At 43.6% G+C, this 16,826-nt stretch overlaps 1 protein-coding gene across 3 annotated transcripts in view; it reads left to right on the forward strand.

Annotated features, from left to right (window-relative positions):
- osbpl10b (oxysterol binding protein-like 10b) overlaps positions 1-16,826 on the forward strand; it is a 76,773-nt gene that overhangs the window by 13,493 nt on the left and 46,454 nt on the right. For all 3 annotated transcript variants that reach the window (XM_079503465.1, XM_079503466.1, XM_079503467.1), the window contains exons 4-5: positions 14,386-14,478; positions 15,306-15,672. In XM_079503465.1, coding sequence (XP_079359591.1) covers positions 14,386-14,478; positions 15,306-15,672 — 460 coding nt within the window. The remainder of the gene's footprint in view (positions 1-14,385; positions 14,479-15,305; positions 15,673-16,826) is intronic.

A 16,826-nucleotide genomic window follows, 5' to 3' on the forward strand; every position in this document is an offset into this window, starting at 1 on the left:
ACAACTGCAACTGATGGGGCATACAAGAAGTAGGGTGAAAAATTCAAACCGGTACTCATAATCACTTGAATCCAATTTAAAAAATGTCTATAGGCAACAACAAGCTCCAAAGCACGTGTCGTAATGCAACACACTGACCCCTTTTCCACCGGTTGGTTCCCAATGGGAACCGGTTCAGTTCTTTTTGGTTTTTAGTCCATGAGCCAGAGCTCCAAAATTGGTGGGAAAACTATACCCTATATTAAATTGTTTATAGGATCAATACAAGTAAATTAATACATGATAACCCTTCCACAGTAGTAGCTTTTTCATATTTTCGATTATTTTGCATATTTTCCTACATAATGCCTCATTTGCATATTTAAAAATGTAAAATGTGTATTACAATAAATCATTGTCTTCGTGTAAGTACTCAATTGGGGAAGTTTAATGCTCTGGCTCATGGACTAAAAACCAAAAAGAACTGAACCGGTTCCCATTTGAGGCCCCAAAAGGAGCCATTGTGAGCTTGTACATCTGTTTTTGGAGAGGTGCTAACCGCTCCCATGAGTGACGGAGTGTGCGTGTATGTCTGTATGTCTGAGTACGACCTATTGACGCACGCACGCACGCACGCACGCACGCACGCACGCACGCACGCACGCACGCACACACACAGATTGGGGTTGCATTCAGGTCTCACACACACACACACACACACACACGGGTATGATGCTTTCGCTACTTCTGACAACTTCTTTGACTTTGTTTTGAGTTTGTATATTTTTTTTTCACGCTGTGTTTTCATCAGGATATGGAACAATTATTGAAGACAATTTGGTAGTGAATTTTAAAACAGGGACATTTTAATATTTGAGAGATATTTGTCACCCAGCGCGACCTGGACAGTCCCGTGAGGTGGTGCATGGGTAAAGTTACTTACCCCCCCCCCCCCCCCCCCCCCCCCCCTCCCCTACATGGAGGGGAGGTTCATATCGGCCACCATGCTTCTGGCTTCGCTGGGTGCTTCAACCAATACTGGCCGTGTTTGTCGGGTGGGACGGTGGGTGGCTGGGAAGGAACCAGGGAGCCATCTCTTTAGTGTTTACTCCAGTGCTTTTCAACCTTTTTCATATCAAGGCCCATTATGTATTTGAGCCATGGAACACCTTTTTTTCATTGTTCATTGGATAAGGTTTGTCCACAATTCCATATGGATGTTGGTACCAGGCAAACGTTGATCAGGATAACAATTATTTTACATTCTCTAATTGCGTATACTTCTTATAAATTAAGTAGTGCAGATGATTAACAATTAACTATTAACATCCTAGAGTTAACACAGGATTTTACTGTGTGGTTATTCTGCAGGCTTCAGTGCACAGCATATGTGTGTGTGTGTGTGTGTGTGTGTGTGTGTGTGTGTGTGTGTGTGTGTGTGTGTGTGTGTGTGTGTGTGTGTGTGTGTGTGTGTGTGTGTGTGTGTGTGTGTGTGTGTGTGTGTGTGTGTGTGTGTGTGTGTGTGTGTGTGTGTGTGTGTGTGTGTGTGTGTGAAATAACACTGTAAGCTCATGTTCTGCTCACATTTTTGTCATTTGTGGTCCTCCGCACAGTGCTCCTATGCTGGTTTAAACACACTGAATCCTGTCCAGTTACTCATAAGGCCTTTAGCTTGTTATTTTTCACACAATAGCTCCTTTGTTGACATGACCCGAGAAAGATTGAGAGAAGTCCTTCAGGCATACTATAACCCTCTTCAGGTTAAAGTGAGTAAAGGCCTCTTTTGTCGGTGTGAGTTGACACAGTGATACGTTTAGTTTACTCTCTCTGAGGAGGAAATGGAAAACCTTTATCTATGTTTGGGAGTGACAAATGGCTTGATTGAGTTTCAGGGGCTGGGATGTTCAATTGCGTGCGTGCGTGCGTGCGTGCGTGCGTGCGTGCGTGCGTGTGTGTGTGCGTGCGTGCGTGCGTGCGTGCGTGCGTGCGTGTGTGCGTGTGCCGCGGGTTGAATGGGCTTGTTGTACATCACACCAAACTGCTATGTTCTTTTGCCCAAAATGTCTTATCAGGGGCAACAACAAGTATAACCCGGAGCTCATAAATTCTTCAATAGGTAAACTCTAGAATATGTTGCTATTTGCTATAACAGACAAGTTACAGGTAATCTTTAAAATGTATGTTGTTTTTGTTTTGTTTCATGAAAGTCCATGCTCATAGGGATGTGAATGTGATGAAGTACTGTACCAAGATTTACAGTACTGCATTTGCAGTGAGATGAGTTTTGCACATAATGCATGCAATCCGGAAACCTTGGCTGCGTGCGTGCGTGCGTGCGTGCGTGCGTGCGTGCGTGCGTGCGTGCGTACGTGCGTGTGTGCGTGCGTGCGTGCGTGCGTGCGTGCGTGCGTGCGTGCGTGCGTGCGCACTCTGTGAGCAGGATGTTCTAGCTGCATGCTGCTCCCTCCTCCTCTCCCCAGTCCCCTCACCTCCGCTCTCGCTGCGTCTGCTCTCACTGGACACTCTCCCTCTCTCTCATCCGCTCCCTTCCTCTCCTCTACTCTTCTCTCCCCTGTCCCCTGTAACGCTGCAATTCTCCCTTGCTTTCAGTCTCTCTTCCTTCACCTCGTATAGCCCTCTCCCTCTCTCTCTCTTGCCTTATCTTAAACATTACCTTAGAATTCCTCTCTCCCCTCCCTCGCTCTTTGCATATTTTGCAGCCATTACAGCCCCCCTCCCCTCCCTTATGTCTCTCTCCCTCCCTCCCTCCATACTTGCCTGCCTCCCTTCCTCCCTGGCTGTCTGTCTGCATGCGTTGGTCCCCGTATTGCCCTGTGTACTCGGCCAGAAGATGTCCTTGTGTGTGACAGCAGCCGCCGAGCCGGGAGGAGAAGTGGGAGCTGCTGGGAAGAAGCTCGCGACACTGAGGCCAGAGTGCCCTTCCTCCTTCTTCCACTCCTCCTCCTCCTCCTCCTGCCTTTCCTCTCACCCAGCCTCCTGCTGTGGCTGCTGCCATCTCTTTCCGGCCTCCTGCACGTCTTCCTTCTCCTCCAACTCCTCTTCCTTCTCCTCCTCGGTCCGGAACTGTGGCTGCCCCCCACATCCACACGCTCCTTCTGCTCCACCCTCCACCCAGATACCTCCTCCTCCACCTCCTCACCCCCACCACCACCACCATCCTGGGGCTTCTCCTGGTAACATTGTCACCGTCACCCACCATCAGTCCCCTGGCACTGCCCGTCGGGCCAGGACCAAACAGCAGCAGAACCCCGGGAGACTGTGGGAGGTCAAAGAGGTAGGGCTGTTCAGGGTTTAGAGACGTAAATTACATCTTCTATTGTGAAGAGCTAGCTCGGTGCTACATGCTTTTTAGTGCAGTATTATGTTTGTGGTCAAACATTTTCAAAATAGTATTTATTTTTAAAATAGTACATCTACAAGCCCAAAACACATCGCAACATGAAGTGTTGTGAGCTTGTAGGTAGTCTATATTCGACCACGTGACGTGACTCAGTTGTATGACAAAGTATGAAATATGGCTTAAGTGGTTAAAAAGGATACATTTGTGGCCAGCCTAGACAGAAGAAATGTGAGTAAATTCCATTAAAGTTTGATTTGACTCAGCAAAAAGCAAAACAAAAGCCACAGAAAGCATAGTTTTGTTAGACACGTACACGGTATGTATGAATAATTCCAGTTCAATTCCAGTCAACTTTGTCTCTGTAATGTTGAGTGTTGTTCTAGTTATAGCAGTGTCTGTCTTCCATGTTTCCTTTTCTCTGCTCTCTCAGCATTTGGATTCTGAGAGGTGAATACAGTGCATCTTTCTGCTCATGGCCCCATATTGATCTCTCCAGATGATCAATAAGACTTTAGCCTCAAACCGAGACTTCTCAAAGTGTCATATCAGCATGCTTCCATTATTCATTCCTCATCTTAAGACACGTTTATTTTATTAAACAGGCCGTTACTTCAACACCACACTGTTACTCTCTCCATCCTCGGAGCAGAAGCCAACGGAGTGATTGGAACCGCTGTGTTTCTTGCTGTGTATGTCACATGGCCTCATCTCCCGCTTAGATAAATGCATCCATTAGAGCAGACTTAGGCCAGAGGGAATTGTTTTTTGACATTGTGTAAAGATTTGTTTCGATAAATCAAAGAGAGATCTTACATTCATCCTGTATTTACTTGTGATACTGGTTAGTAGCATGTGCTTTCCTCGCCATCTGTGGACCACAGATAACAGTTAGTTCGATTGTCACAGTATAGCTTTTGCTCATCTGTTCATGTCTGGCAGTCGAGTGAGTGAAAAAGGAAAGAAAGTTCAGCATAAGAAAATATTTCCCTCAGCAGGTTTGCGTAAGTTGTCCTCTGAGTGGCACTGTGGCAGGAGACAACCTTGATGGCTGCCACTGATGTCCATTCATACCTTATAACTGGAGCTCAAGACAAATCTCCCAGACTCAGTATTGGTCCTGCTCGACTCTGCCTCTGTGAGCTTTGGCAAAGAGAGTTTTAACTGTAGCCACTATGCCGAACGAAAATACATCGCATGGATGCAACTGAGACGTATCCTCAGTGATGTATCCCAAGGTCATCAGGGTTTCGGGTCTCGCGAACATCATACCCCTCACTCGGGTGACCCAGCCGGGGTGATCAAGTCCCGACTTACGTCCCAGTAGCTACCCTCGATCAATCAGACCCACTAGGGAAAGACATAGTAATTCCGGAGTGGTTCCAACGGATTGTGCGGCCCTGCACAATCCGTTGGAACCAATCCGGAATTACTATGCCGGGACTGAGAGGTACAATTCTGGCATGTGGAGGGACTAGGCTCTGTGGGTTGCCTCCTGTCCGGGCCCCTCCTACGTCTCACCAGGTCCACTCCTGCTCTCACCAGGAGTATAGCGAGGAACCTGTGCGTTGCACCAGACTCTCAGCACCAGACACTTCATTCAGGAGTGGTGGATTCTTGAGCCGCAATGGTTCTGCATGCTCCACCGCTGGGCAACGGTAGTACTGCAGGCTCCACTTACGGCTCGAATGCCCCTCCTAAAGGCCTCATCGAAGGTTTTTGGGCTTCCTCCTCACGGAGGATGCAGGCTGGGGTGATAACCCATACAGCCACAATTCCCACTATTCCCACAACTTTCAAAGATCCAATATTAAGCAGTACTTAGCAGATCACTGTTCTCTGGTTTGCTGTCATAGAATGATGTTGTGCTTTTTCCCTGTCCCATTCCTGCTTGATGTGTTATTTAAGAATATGAATATCTGCTATCAGTGGTATGGTATTGGTCTATTGGACCATTTCCAGTCATGATTTTTCTTCTCAGAGGAATAACATGAGTTATTTTTCTGGTCTTTTAACATTAGTATGAAAGTCCCCGAATCCTCTTTGAACATGGTTTCTTTGGAGATTGCTCTCCTGGCCTTTGTGATAAGTTTAGTCTTATGAGAGGGAGAAATTACCTTAGATGTAGTCCCAGCTGTGTCCACACAGTACACATTCTGATGGAACCAAATGAACCCATAAGCATCCATTTGTCAGTGTCATTCTAGGCCAGGGATTCCCAAACTGTGGTGCGTGCGCCCACTCTAGGGGGTGCGTGACATGAAAAGGCTAATGGTGGTTATTTTAAATGTATGAACATATATGCCAATATATGGCAAGTATGCAGAATATATACACCATGCCATATTCAGGTTCATATACAGTAGGGCAAGCTATGTGCATGTGGATATACTGTATAGGAAATATATGTCTCATAATAGCTTATGTCCACATGGCACATATATGGGTATTTATATGTACATGTAGAGACATACATGAAGGTGGCCAATTTCTAATAATATGTCATATGATGAACATACTGTATGTTGCATAAGAATATATGTTCATATGTTTCCTTTCCGTGTGGGGGGTGTATCAGCTAGGTCGGGAGATAACGGGGTGCATGGACAAAAAGGTTTTGGAATCGCTGTTCTAGGCCAAACTCACATGGACACATCCATGTGGATTACTTCCTATTTTATCTTTTATTTATGCATGCATGCAAACTATACATATTATACATATTAATTATACTTAATATGCATATTTTAATATTAAAATGTATGGAAAGGTCCTGTGGCCAGTGACCACTCAAATCTTAGCTACATACTATAATTTTATGTAAAATCCATAAAGACACTCTTATGGATAAAAGCTTATTCTTACAAACATCACTACTATATCGTCTCTTTACTTACTTACTTACACCTTACACCATACTAGGGTATACTGTAGGCCGTTGACAAGGGACCTCCAGAGTTCTCGGTCACTGGCGTTGTTTTCTATCTGCGACCAGGTGCATCCCAGCCTCTTGGTGTCTGCCTGGAGATCCCCCAACAGGTGTTTTTGGGCCGGCCTCTGTTTCTCTTCCCCTGAGGGTTACAAGTCAGAGCCTGTCTGGTCGTGTTTGACACTGGTTTGTGCAGTGTGTGCCCGATCCATCTCCATCTTCTTTGTCCAATTTCGTCTGCTGCTGGGAGTTGTTTTGTATTCATCCACAGATCGTTGTTGCTGATCTTGTCCGGCCAGTGAATTTTCAATATTCTTCTGAGACATTTGTTGATGAAGGTTTGCACTTTGTTTATTGTGCTCTTTGTAATTCTCCATGTCTCTGCCCCATAGAGCAGGACGGATTGTACGTTGGAGTTGAATTTTCTGATTTGTTTTCTTTTGCTGGATCTCTCGAGCGCCAGATGTTCTTGAGAAGTAAAAATGCTGTTCTTGCCTTGCCTACCCTATAGCATTTGCATCTGCATCCGTACCGCCCCTGGTTTCTGATAATAGAGCGTCGCAGTCCCACCGCCTACGAGGACCCAGGAAATAATTTCCCGTTCATTTTCCACATACCGGGTAGACATTTCAAAAAGTATTTTAAGCCTCGTACAAAGCCAACTTGAGTTGTGACAAATCATGACAACAAACACAATTTTTGGGTCGAACAAATAATTAGAAAGAAGAAAAAAACTGCAGTATTTGTTGTTTTTCTTCTTTGTAATTATTTGTTAATTGTTCGGCCCAAAATATTGTGTTTGTTGTCATGATTTGTCACAGCTCGAGTTGGCTTTGTCCGTGGCGTATTTTTTTATGAAGGAAATGGGGAGAGAGATGGGGGGAAGACATGCAGTAAAGGCCGTCGGGATCGGGAGTCGAACCCGCGGCACACTGCCAGACTGCCTGGACCATTGAGCCATGTCCCAGGCCGGCGTAAATGTCTTTAAGTAAATGCTTTTTCAGGTGAAGGACCAAGTAGGCTGTAGGTGAAGGACTCTACCTCCCGTGGTGTCGCCTAGAGTGATTGGTTCTGCACTGGAACTATATTGTCTCAGTCGGTTGGAAACCTCCTACTGTATGTCCAAAATGGTTACTGTTCAGGATTCAAATTCAAAAGCAGCAAACGTAGCAGATCTACCAGGTCAAAAGCTCAAGCCACGTTTTGATCCATGTTTAGAGCTTGTGGATCTGCTACTATTGCTGCTGTTGTGTGAGGCTGTATAGTATGATCATTTAGGACATTCATCTATTGCTGCTGTTGTGTGAGGCTGTATAGTATGATCATTTAGGACATTCATCTATTGCTGCTGTTGTGTGAGGCTGTATAGTATGATCATTTAGGACATTCATCTATTGCTGCTGTTGTGTGAGGCTGTATAGTAGGATCATTTAGGACATTCATTTACGGGGAAAAGAAAGATAGTATAGATAAGAGGTTTCTGCCCAACAGCAACATTATGCTCTTCTCCCAAAGTGGCTCATACCAGAATGACTTATTATATATTGGCATCTGCTTCTGCCAGACCCTTTGGGAGACAGCCATATACAGTATATGCAGAAAAATAAAAAGGGAGAGAGATGCTGGTAGTTAGATTGAGAGAGAGAGAGAGTAGGAGAGCGAGTGAGATGAGGCATCCTGTTTCAGAATCATAGTCAATGTCACAAGGACACCCTCTACTGAGCCAGCACTTTAGAACTGCAGAAGGGAGTATGAGGGAGAGGGAAAGAAAAGAGGGAGGAGAAGATGAAGCCGTTTGTAAAGGGAAAGGGAAAAACAAGCAAACAATAGAAACGTTTTCAGACAAGTTGGAAAAGAAAGTATGATTATTAACATTCTCAAAGTGGACAGAAAATATAAGACACATGACTGGGATGGGGTTCTTTTCTTGAGAAGATGGATTCCTGAACATTAAAGAGGGACCGAATTGATGGGAGGGAAGGGATGATATGGATTCTGGCAGGATGGAGGATAGTTTAGATTACACATAAATGATTACAGTAATCTGACAGCACACAAATGTAAAATCATAATCTGTTGTAGTTCAGTGTGTCACACAAGGACTGTGTTGTATTACATTGTAATAATTACATGAAATTACATGAAAAGAGAAGATGTTTTTGAATGTATAACTGTTGGTAATTACTCACAGGTGGGTTATTCTGAAAGAAATGACATTAAAAATCACACCCGTGTGAAGTGAGGGGCACCGGACACTAATATATTCAAGTCTAACTCATGTTGATTAGGTGATGTAATGGTGATGTAAAACAAACGGTGCCAACACAAACATTAAACGCCATTAACGATAAAGAGACAATATGACGTAATGAGTTATATTATGATGTAAATTTTCCCTTCATTGTCAATGGCGTTTACAAAACAAACATTGAACTAAAGACAAACATTAAACCTGTGTATAGGAGGGGCTAGCGCCCCTCACAAAAATATGATATTGTGTACTATTGAAACATGGCTCCAATCTTTGGCAGATTTTATTTAAAGCTGCACTATGTAACTTTCCTCTTCTACTCCAGATTTTTTATTAATACCGGTAATACAAAATGTTTTAATTAAATTGCTCTATTCAGTATTTATATATTTTTATATATTTAGATATTTAATATTCATTTTAGCTGCCCTTCCTATACTATCCTATATATATAAAAAAAAAAAAAAACTTTGTTTTTATTTTTATTTTTCGGTGAACAGGTGGGTCACATTGGGCGTCACAGTACATTTTGTAATTGTTACAAGTCATTTGTTACATTTCTATCATTAACTTTCATTGTGTTACGGGTCGTACAGTTCCAGGTGGGTAAGGGAACCCTCTTTGAGTAGTTTCAGTTCGTTTTAGTCGTTCCCAGTACTATATATTTTGATGATTTAGTCTCCTCCATCCTCCAGGAGTAGCCTACTCATTCTTTTCCAAAAACAATATATTTTGTTATGAAAAAAGTAATTGAAAAAACACGGCCCCTCACGTATTAGAAGGACAATATCAGTCGCCAGAAAAAAGGACAGGTGTTTTTGATGACTCTAACATGGTTGAAATGGAGTTTAAAGTTACAATGGGTTTGTATAGGAAGGGGGCGGGTTATAGCTCAAAAGTTTTTTTGAATGTGAAATATCCCTTTAACCAATGAAAAGAATTAACAAGAACTTGACTAAGTAAAAACTACATTAGATCCATTGGAACATTATTTTTGTCCATCTCCAGAAAAGTGGACATTTTAGGCACACAAGGTTTGCCCGATATGAACTCTGCTTCAGACAGGGATGAAATAGAGCTTAAATGGTTAATTCACAACGTTTTCTTTTGTTAGTTCTGGTCCTGGGGAGACAACCGAATTTCTCTTGAGCTGAAATGTCTGGAAAACATCTGCTATAGACCAGTGGTTCTCAAAGTGGGGCCCGGGGACCCTGCATGGATCCTTGTGGGGGCTTCCAGGTGATCCCCAGCTAAATTAGTTACACAATAATAATTCCACTTCTATATACATCTATATTTTATACTGTGGCTAATCAAAAATAGCAGATGTACAAGCTCACAGTGCGTCACAAGCTTGTACATCTGATATTTTAGAAAAATCTTGACTTTTCCACAATGAGTTTTGGAGGTTTTTCGTTCAGTCTCTCGCCGCCATGCACCCGTGGCTGTGTCTTTTGTGAAGTCTGGGCTTTTTCCCCCCATGACTCCACAACGCAATACTGTTGCAATAGCAGCCCTGTTATAGGGCGGCGGAGCAGAGAACATGTAGGAGTGTAACTCCTCTGTCCTGTTATAGGGCGGCGGAGCAGAGAACATGTAGGAGTGTAACTCCTCTGTCCTGTTGTAGGGCGGCGGAGCAGAGAACATGTAGGAGTGTAACTCCTCTGTCCTGTTGTAGGGCGGCGGAGCAGAGAACATGTAGGAGTGTAACTCCTCTGTCCTGTTGTAGGGCGGCGGAGCAGAGAACATGTAGGAGTGTAACTCCTCTGTCCTGTAGGGCGGCGGAGCAGAGAACATGTAGGAGTGTAACTCCTCTGTCCTGTAGGGCGGTGGAGCAGAGAACATGTAGGAGTGTAACTCCTCTGTCCTGTTATAGGGCGGCGGAGCAGAGAACATGTAGGAGTGTAACTCCTCTGTCCTGTTGTAGGGCGGTGGAGCAGAGAACATGTAGGAGTGTAACTCCTCTGTCCTGTTGTAGGGCGGCGGAGCAGAGAACATGTAGGAGTGTAACTCCTCTGTCCTGTTGTAGGGCGGCGGAGCAGAGAACATGTAGGAGTGTAACTCCTCTGTCCTGTTGTAGGGCGGCGGAGCAGAGAACATGTAGGAGTGTAACTCCTCTGTCCTGTTGTAGGGCGGCGGAGCAGAGAACATGTAGGAGTGTAACTCCTCTGTCCTGTTGTGTGATAACATTATAAATGGGGTCTGTTATCACTGGGGCTAATTATTGCACGATTACAAAGCAATAAGTCCTCCTCTCGGGCTCCGGAGACAGCATTCCGCTGCTTCGACTTTTATGTACGATAGGGGCAGGGCGGTGTGTGTGTGTGTGTGTGTGTGTGTGTGTGTGTGTGTGTGTGTGTGTGTGTGTGTGTGTGTGTGTGTGTGTGTGTGTGTGCGTGTGCGTGTGCGCGCGTGCCCCAACGAGAATGATGGGTTGAAGTAAGAGATTGAGAGAAAGCATGTTCCATCTTTCATCCCGTTATTTTCGTCTCCTGTTAAACTGGGATTTTCTTTTTACCATCTTGCAGACAACTGAGAGGAAAAAAGGCGTAAGAAGCACACAAAGCATACATTTTTCATGAGGGTTAGGGTTGTGAGGCAGACACCATGCCAAAACTGTCCCCTCTACACCACTCTGAAGGGAATCCTGTTTTCAGACACCTTCCACCTTCTTTAATAAAAGAAACGGCGACTTGGAGAGACCGTTTGGCTGTCGTACCGTGGGGACGTACTGCACTGCATAGCAGGAGAGATGGTGCGGTCGCTGAGTAAACTGGGCAGTTAATGGGGATGTACAGTTAAGGTATCTCATTAGAAAAACACCAGGTTTAAAACGACCCACAGTGGAAATGGCATTGCCAGCATTCTTAGGCAGTGTTATCCTTTTTATTTATAATTTGTATTTATTATTTATTAGTCATTGGAATTGGACGTTGCAGAGTAACAGGTATGAGAGGAGAGACGATGTAATATATATATAGTGAATGTGGACGATAATTGTTACAGTAAAACATCAAAACCATGCAATGCATCTGGCTTTGTTGAGCGTCTACATACAAGAACACAATTGGCCCGTGTTCGAGGGAGGGAAGCCCGCAGGGAGGGTGATATTTGTGTCACTGCACACATACTCCTACGGGCTGTGGCGGCACCTGTCAGCCTGTAGTGTTGGGCGGGAAGAGTTGGACAGAGGCTCTAAGTCCTCCCGGTGGGGGTTACTTACTGGCAGGTGAGTCAGTAGGACTCAATAGCAACAACACAGAAATGTGTGCTGTGGGGAGGAATTTATTGGCATGACAAGTAACTAAATTGAGGAGAAAAAGGGGGTAAAAAGAAACAAAAGAACCATAAGCCTTCTTATCATTTCTCTGGTTACTTTGTACATTTTTTATGTTCCCCATGTTAACTCTTTCGCCACTGACAATGAAGAGGACATGATGACCTAACCATGTTCAAACAATGCTGATCTGTTGTACAGTCAGTAGGAGATGTAGCCTACTTTGGAGAGACATCTATTGCAGCCATGTTTCCCAGTCACATTCTATCATACCTGCATTAGAACTGTGGGATTTACAAAGCAGTCTCTCTTCATGATGCAGCCCTACTGCAGTAAGCTTAACTTTAACAACTTGAAACCTTGAACTTGAAACTTGAATCCTTATGCTTGGTTGAACATTCAACGAAAAATAACTGATCTCCAAGCTCACAATGTGTCATCCAGTACGTAGATTGGTTATTTTAATATTTTCAGTCTTCTGTATTTAGAGTAAGAAAAAACAAACAAAAAAAACAAAAACAAGAGGGGGCTTAGCATAGAGCCCTGGGGGTCTCCTGTCAACTAGTGTTTAAGTTGTTCATAATGTAGTTGTGGCTATAAATGTCAGTTTGCAGTTCAAGTAGGCCTACAGTAGATGGCAATGTGAACTCTACAAAAAACCCTCACAGTGCATATACTGTAATATACACTGGATATCGTCTCTGTCGGGTGGAAACCTCATATGTCCAAAACGTTTACTTTTCAGGATTCAAATAAAAATATAGCAAAAGTAGCAGATTTACAAGCTCAAAATGTGGTGAGCTTGCAGCTACTTTTCATGCGTTCTTTTGAGTGATGCTGGTATTCATTTACGGAAAAATACAAAAAGTTAGGATATGGAGACAGGAGGTTTCTGCCCGACGGCAACGATATTATATACACTGTATATACTGTATACTTTATACACAACACAACAGCTGCACTATTGCTCAGTTTATCGTTTCCCAGTCATGACTGGATAATAAGGGAATCAATCGGAAAGGAAGATGACAGGAAGAAAATGACTTCCTGTGGGGCATTGCCTCGTACGGTAGAAGCCAGGAGGACATGGACTGTAATTCTATGCGTAGCGGTGCTATTTCAGTCCCCTGCGACTGGAGACACAACCCCGCCGCACAAGAAACCACCGTGTGTGTGTGAATGACGTATGACTATTATAGAGTTGTGTTGTGTTGGCTCTTTCTGTGGAGCGCTGGTGGTGACTCACCTTCCCCAGGGAGGACAAGCCTGTGTGAGCGAGAGAGGCACGATCTGAGTGGTGTGAGAGAGAGAGAGACGGAACCACATAGATGCACTGAAGCCTAGTTTATATTTCCTATAGTATGACGCGTCGGCGACATATGAATTATTTGACAGAGTATATCAATTATTTTGCACAGTGTGACATCAATGAAGCAGACAAATAATTGATAGACAAGCTAAAAAATGTGACTGCTCTGTCTCTGCTCGAAAATCGTCTGTTTTCAGCATTGCAACGCCGTTGTAGTACGAAGAACAAATTAGGCTTTTGTGTGTGTGTGTGTGGGGGAATAACAATATGGTATCATTGTGGTTCATTGTGCTCAATTCATCAGTGTATTGTGCATGCATGTGTGCTCTGGATCTAAGAGAGAAACAAATCAATAGATGTGGTTTATGTAGGCTACATGCTGCTTGCATGTTTGTGTGTACATACACTTACACACATGTTTTCTTTTGTGTGTTAGATAGACACACGTGTGCTTGTGTGTGAGGTATAGACATCTGTCACACAGATCGTTTCACTGCCGACTTAAACAAGCCGTGCTATCCCAGTCGCCCTGGTTTGCAGCACTGGTGTCACTGATAATTACCTCCTGAAGTCACAGAGGAGCAGAGGAGTGGAGTTGGAGGGTGAGAAAACTCACAAGTTCCCTCTGATATCCACCCACATAGTCTCTCTTTCTCAGACGCGCATTGCTTTCAATGTCTCACTTTCTCTGTCTGCCCTCCCAGTTTCACATTCTCTCTCTTACGCACTCTATTATTCCTCTTTCTTTCCCCATCTTTTGAAACTGTTCATTCATTCATTAATTTGTTCATTCATCCATCCATCCGTCCATTAATTAATTAATTAATCAATCAATCAATTCATTCATTCATTCATTCATTCATTCATTCATTCATTCATTCATTCATTCAGGGTACATCTCACACATTACCTCTTTTTCTTTCTCAAACCCACAATGCACTCATGTCACTCTCCACTAGCTTTATTCTCTCTCTTTCATACAGGCTATGCAACACTGATAGATGGTGGGTAGAATGAGTTTCACTGTCCAACCCGTGGGTGGATGTTTTATCCTCTTGCTGTGATCGTCTTATGGCGTAGCATGTTTGCTGTCTACTGGGAATTCCCTTGACCTAAGAGTGTGAACACTGACTGCTCACTGGCTGCCACAATACATCACTCTTGCAGTGAGAGAATGACAAGCTAATTGCATTAGAGAAATCGCTCCAAATGATTTCGTGTTTTGAATGTGTATGTCCTGATTCCAGCCTCTCTCTCTCTCTCTCTCTCTCTCTCTCTCTAGGTGATAAACCAGGCTGAAGGCCAACAGAAGAACCTGGTCAACTCTATTGAGTCTCTGCCCCCACGAGGTGGACCTCTCTCTTCTTTGGATGAGGTATTGAAGGACAGCTGACCTGATAATTATCTCTGATAATGGAGTCAATATTTCCACATTGTTTTATTAATAATCAGAAAGATAAGAATACCATAAACTACTGTTTAATAGAGTAGACATTGAAGTATTCAGTAAACAAATTTGTTCCATTGCTGTTGTTGGAAATTGTCTTGAGTGTACAGGGTTTGATGAGGGCCCAGGTATAGGGCCGGGGTGGGCCTATACCTGTGTTGGGAAATATCAACACAGGAGAGCTTTAAAATATAGTTTTATGCAGAATTACCTTCTTTGTACAAGCAAATACAACTAAACCTATCCTTACCCATATTAGTAGTATATGTTCGAGATGAACGGTGTTGACATTTTGGCCGATATCCGATGGTCAAATCGACCGAGAGCGATATTTCAATACAAGTTTCAAGTAGGGTTTACCTCACACCTCTTATACAGTAACTGTAAAAGTGCAGAATGCAGATGCGAGACTTCTATCGGCTAAAACCAATATATTATTTTGATATCGGTTCGATACCAATTTTTAAGGCCGCTATTGCCAATAACTAAAATGATGACCGTTATATCGGTGCATAAAGAATGTATCAATTAAGTTAATGTTTAATATTTCTAATTTTTTCTAAAGTGCATTGAGTTGCAAAACATTGTGAGCTTGTTCAACAAGATATTTAGTGTGTAGAGTGATCTAGAATCAAGAAGCCGATATATAAGTCGTTATATACAAGACTTAAGTGGTTGTTAATAATGTATTTTAATACTTTTTGTCCTGTTTTCATTCCCTTCCTGCCACTCTGCCCTGGCCACATGACCTGCAGGACCTTCTGCTGCTGAAGGCCACGTCTGCTGCCACGCTGAGCTGCCTGGGCGAGTGTCTGAGCATGCTGCAGCACAATGTGAGCCAGGCCCTCACCACACAGTACCACAGCACCACGGCCAGCCACAACCACATCTCCAACCACAGCCCCGGCAGCCCCAGCCCCAGCCCCAATCAGACCGGCGACCCCATAGAGAGAATCAAATCCTGGAGTCAGCGTTGCACTACCACTGTCGACCAAGCGGAGCCGGCCTTCGTAAAGTCCGGGAGTCAAAGCCCGAGGTCCAGCCTCGGCGAGTCCCAATCGCAGTCCCCGAGTCCTAAACGCAGTGGCCACAACCACATACAGAGTGAAGATACACACGCAGGTGAGTTGAAATGAAAACAATTAAGACCACCCTCTAACATCTCTCAGACACTCCCTGTCACCAACGGCGTGAAAACACCTGTGATTCCACGCCTCACCTGTTCGTCCTGTTTCGCGGCCATCAGCCTTCGTCGTTCTCTGTCCCTCTCTCTCTCCCTAGTAGAACCCTGCGCCAGCGACGCAGGGTTTGATGTAGTAATGGTCCCCTTATTTTAATTTAAATTGACACTTCACTGTCATCAGGCCAGGGGACCTCCCCAAAATCATTTCAGGACCCCTCTGGGGGTCCCGACCCACAGTTTGCTAACCACTGCTCTAAGGAACCCACAGGGGTGGGCAGCAAGGAGCTGGATATTTGCTGGATATGGATAAGGAGTTGGATATTGTTATTATTATTATTTTTATATCATTTAAATGTATCATTTAAATAACCCTCCATCTCTCCAGGCTCATTAGTCCTGTCTTATAAACACTTAATAATCATAAGCAGCAATTCACTTTATTTATTGTGGAAATTGTTGACATTACCAAATATTTTATTAATGTCTCCACAACCTCTGTAACGCTAACTGGTGGTTTGGGTTTGCCACAGGCTAGCACTGAGCTAACACATTGCTGAACATCTGCCTCGTGTCTCAAATTACAGATTGTATACCATTATGTGTAATTTCAGCCAGTGTAGCACTGTAAAAATGTGTTTGAAAGTACTAGGCCACTAGGCCTACTTATGAAAAAGAAAGATCTCTTACTATAACTATGCAGATGACAGTCAATTATATACAGTATATACACTCACCAAGTGATTATACTCACTGTTAATGCATTGAACAAATCAATGAGAGGATGTACCAAAGTTTCCTTCAACTAAAAGGATGAAACTGAGATAATTGTCTTTGGTACAGAAATACTGAAAGTTGGTACAAAAAAGATCTAGATAAACTAATTCACGCTTTCATATATCCAGTAGGTTAGTTAGAGTACTGTAATAGTATTCTTGCAACCATAGCTTATTCAGAATGCTGCTGCCAGTGCCAAGTGCCATAGTTCAAAGACAAGCATAGACATAGAATTTACTTTTAAAAAAAAAATCTTGTCTACAGATCACTTAAATGGTTTAGGGCCAAAATACATCTCATGACTTGTTCCCACACTCTG

This window comes from Electrona antarctica (genome assembly GCF_951216825.1).
Source record: "Electrona antarctica genome assembly, chromosome: 6".
In the NCBI taxonomy this organism is placed as follows: domain Eukaryota; kingdom Metazoa; phylum Chordata; class Actinopteri; order Myctophiformes; family Myctophidae; genus Electrona; species Electrona antarctica.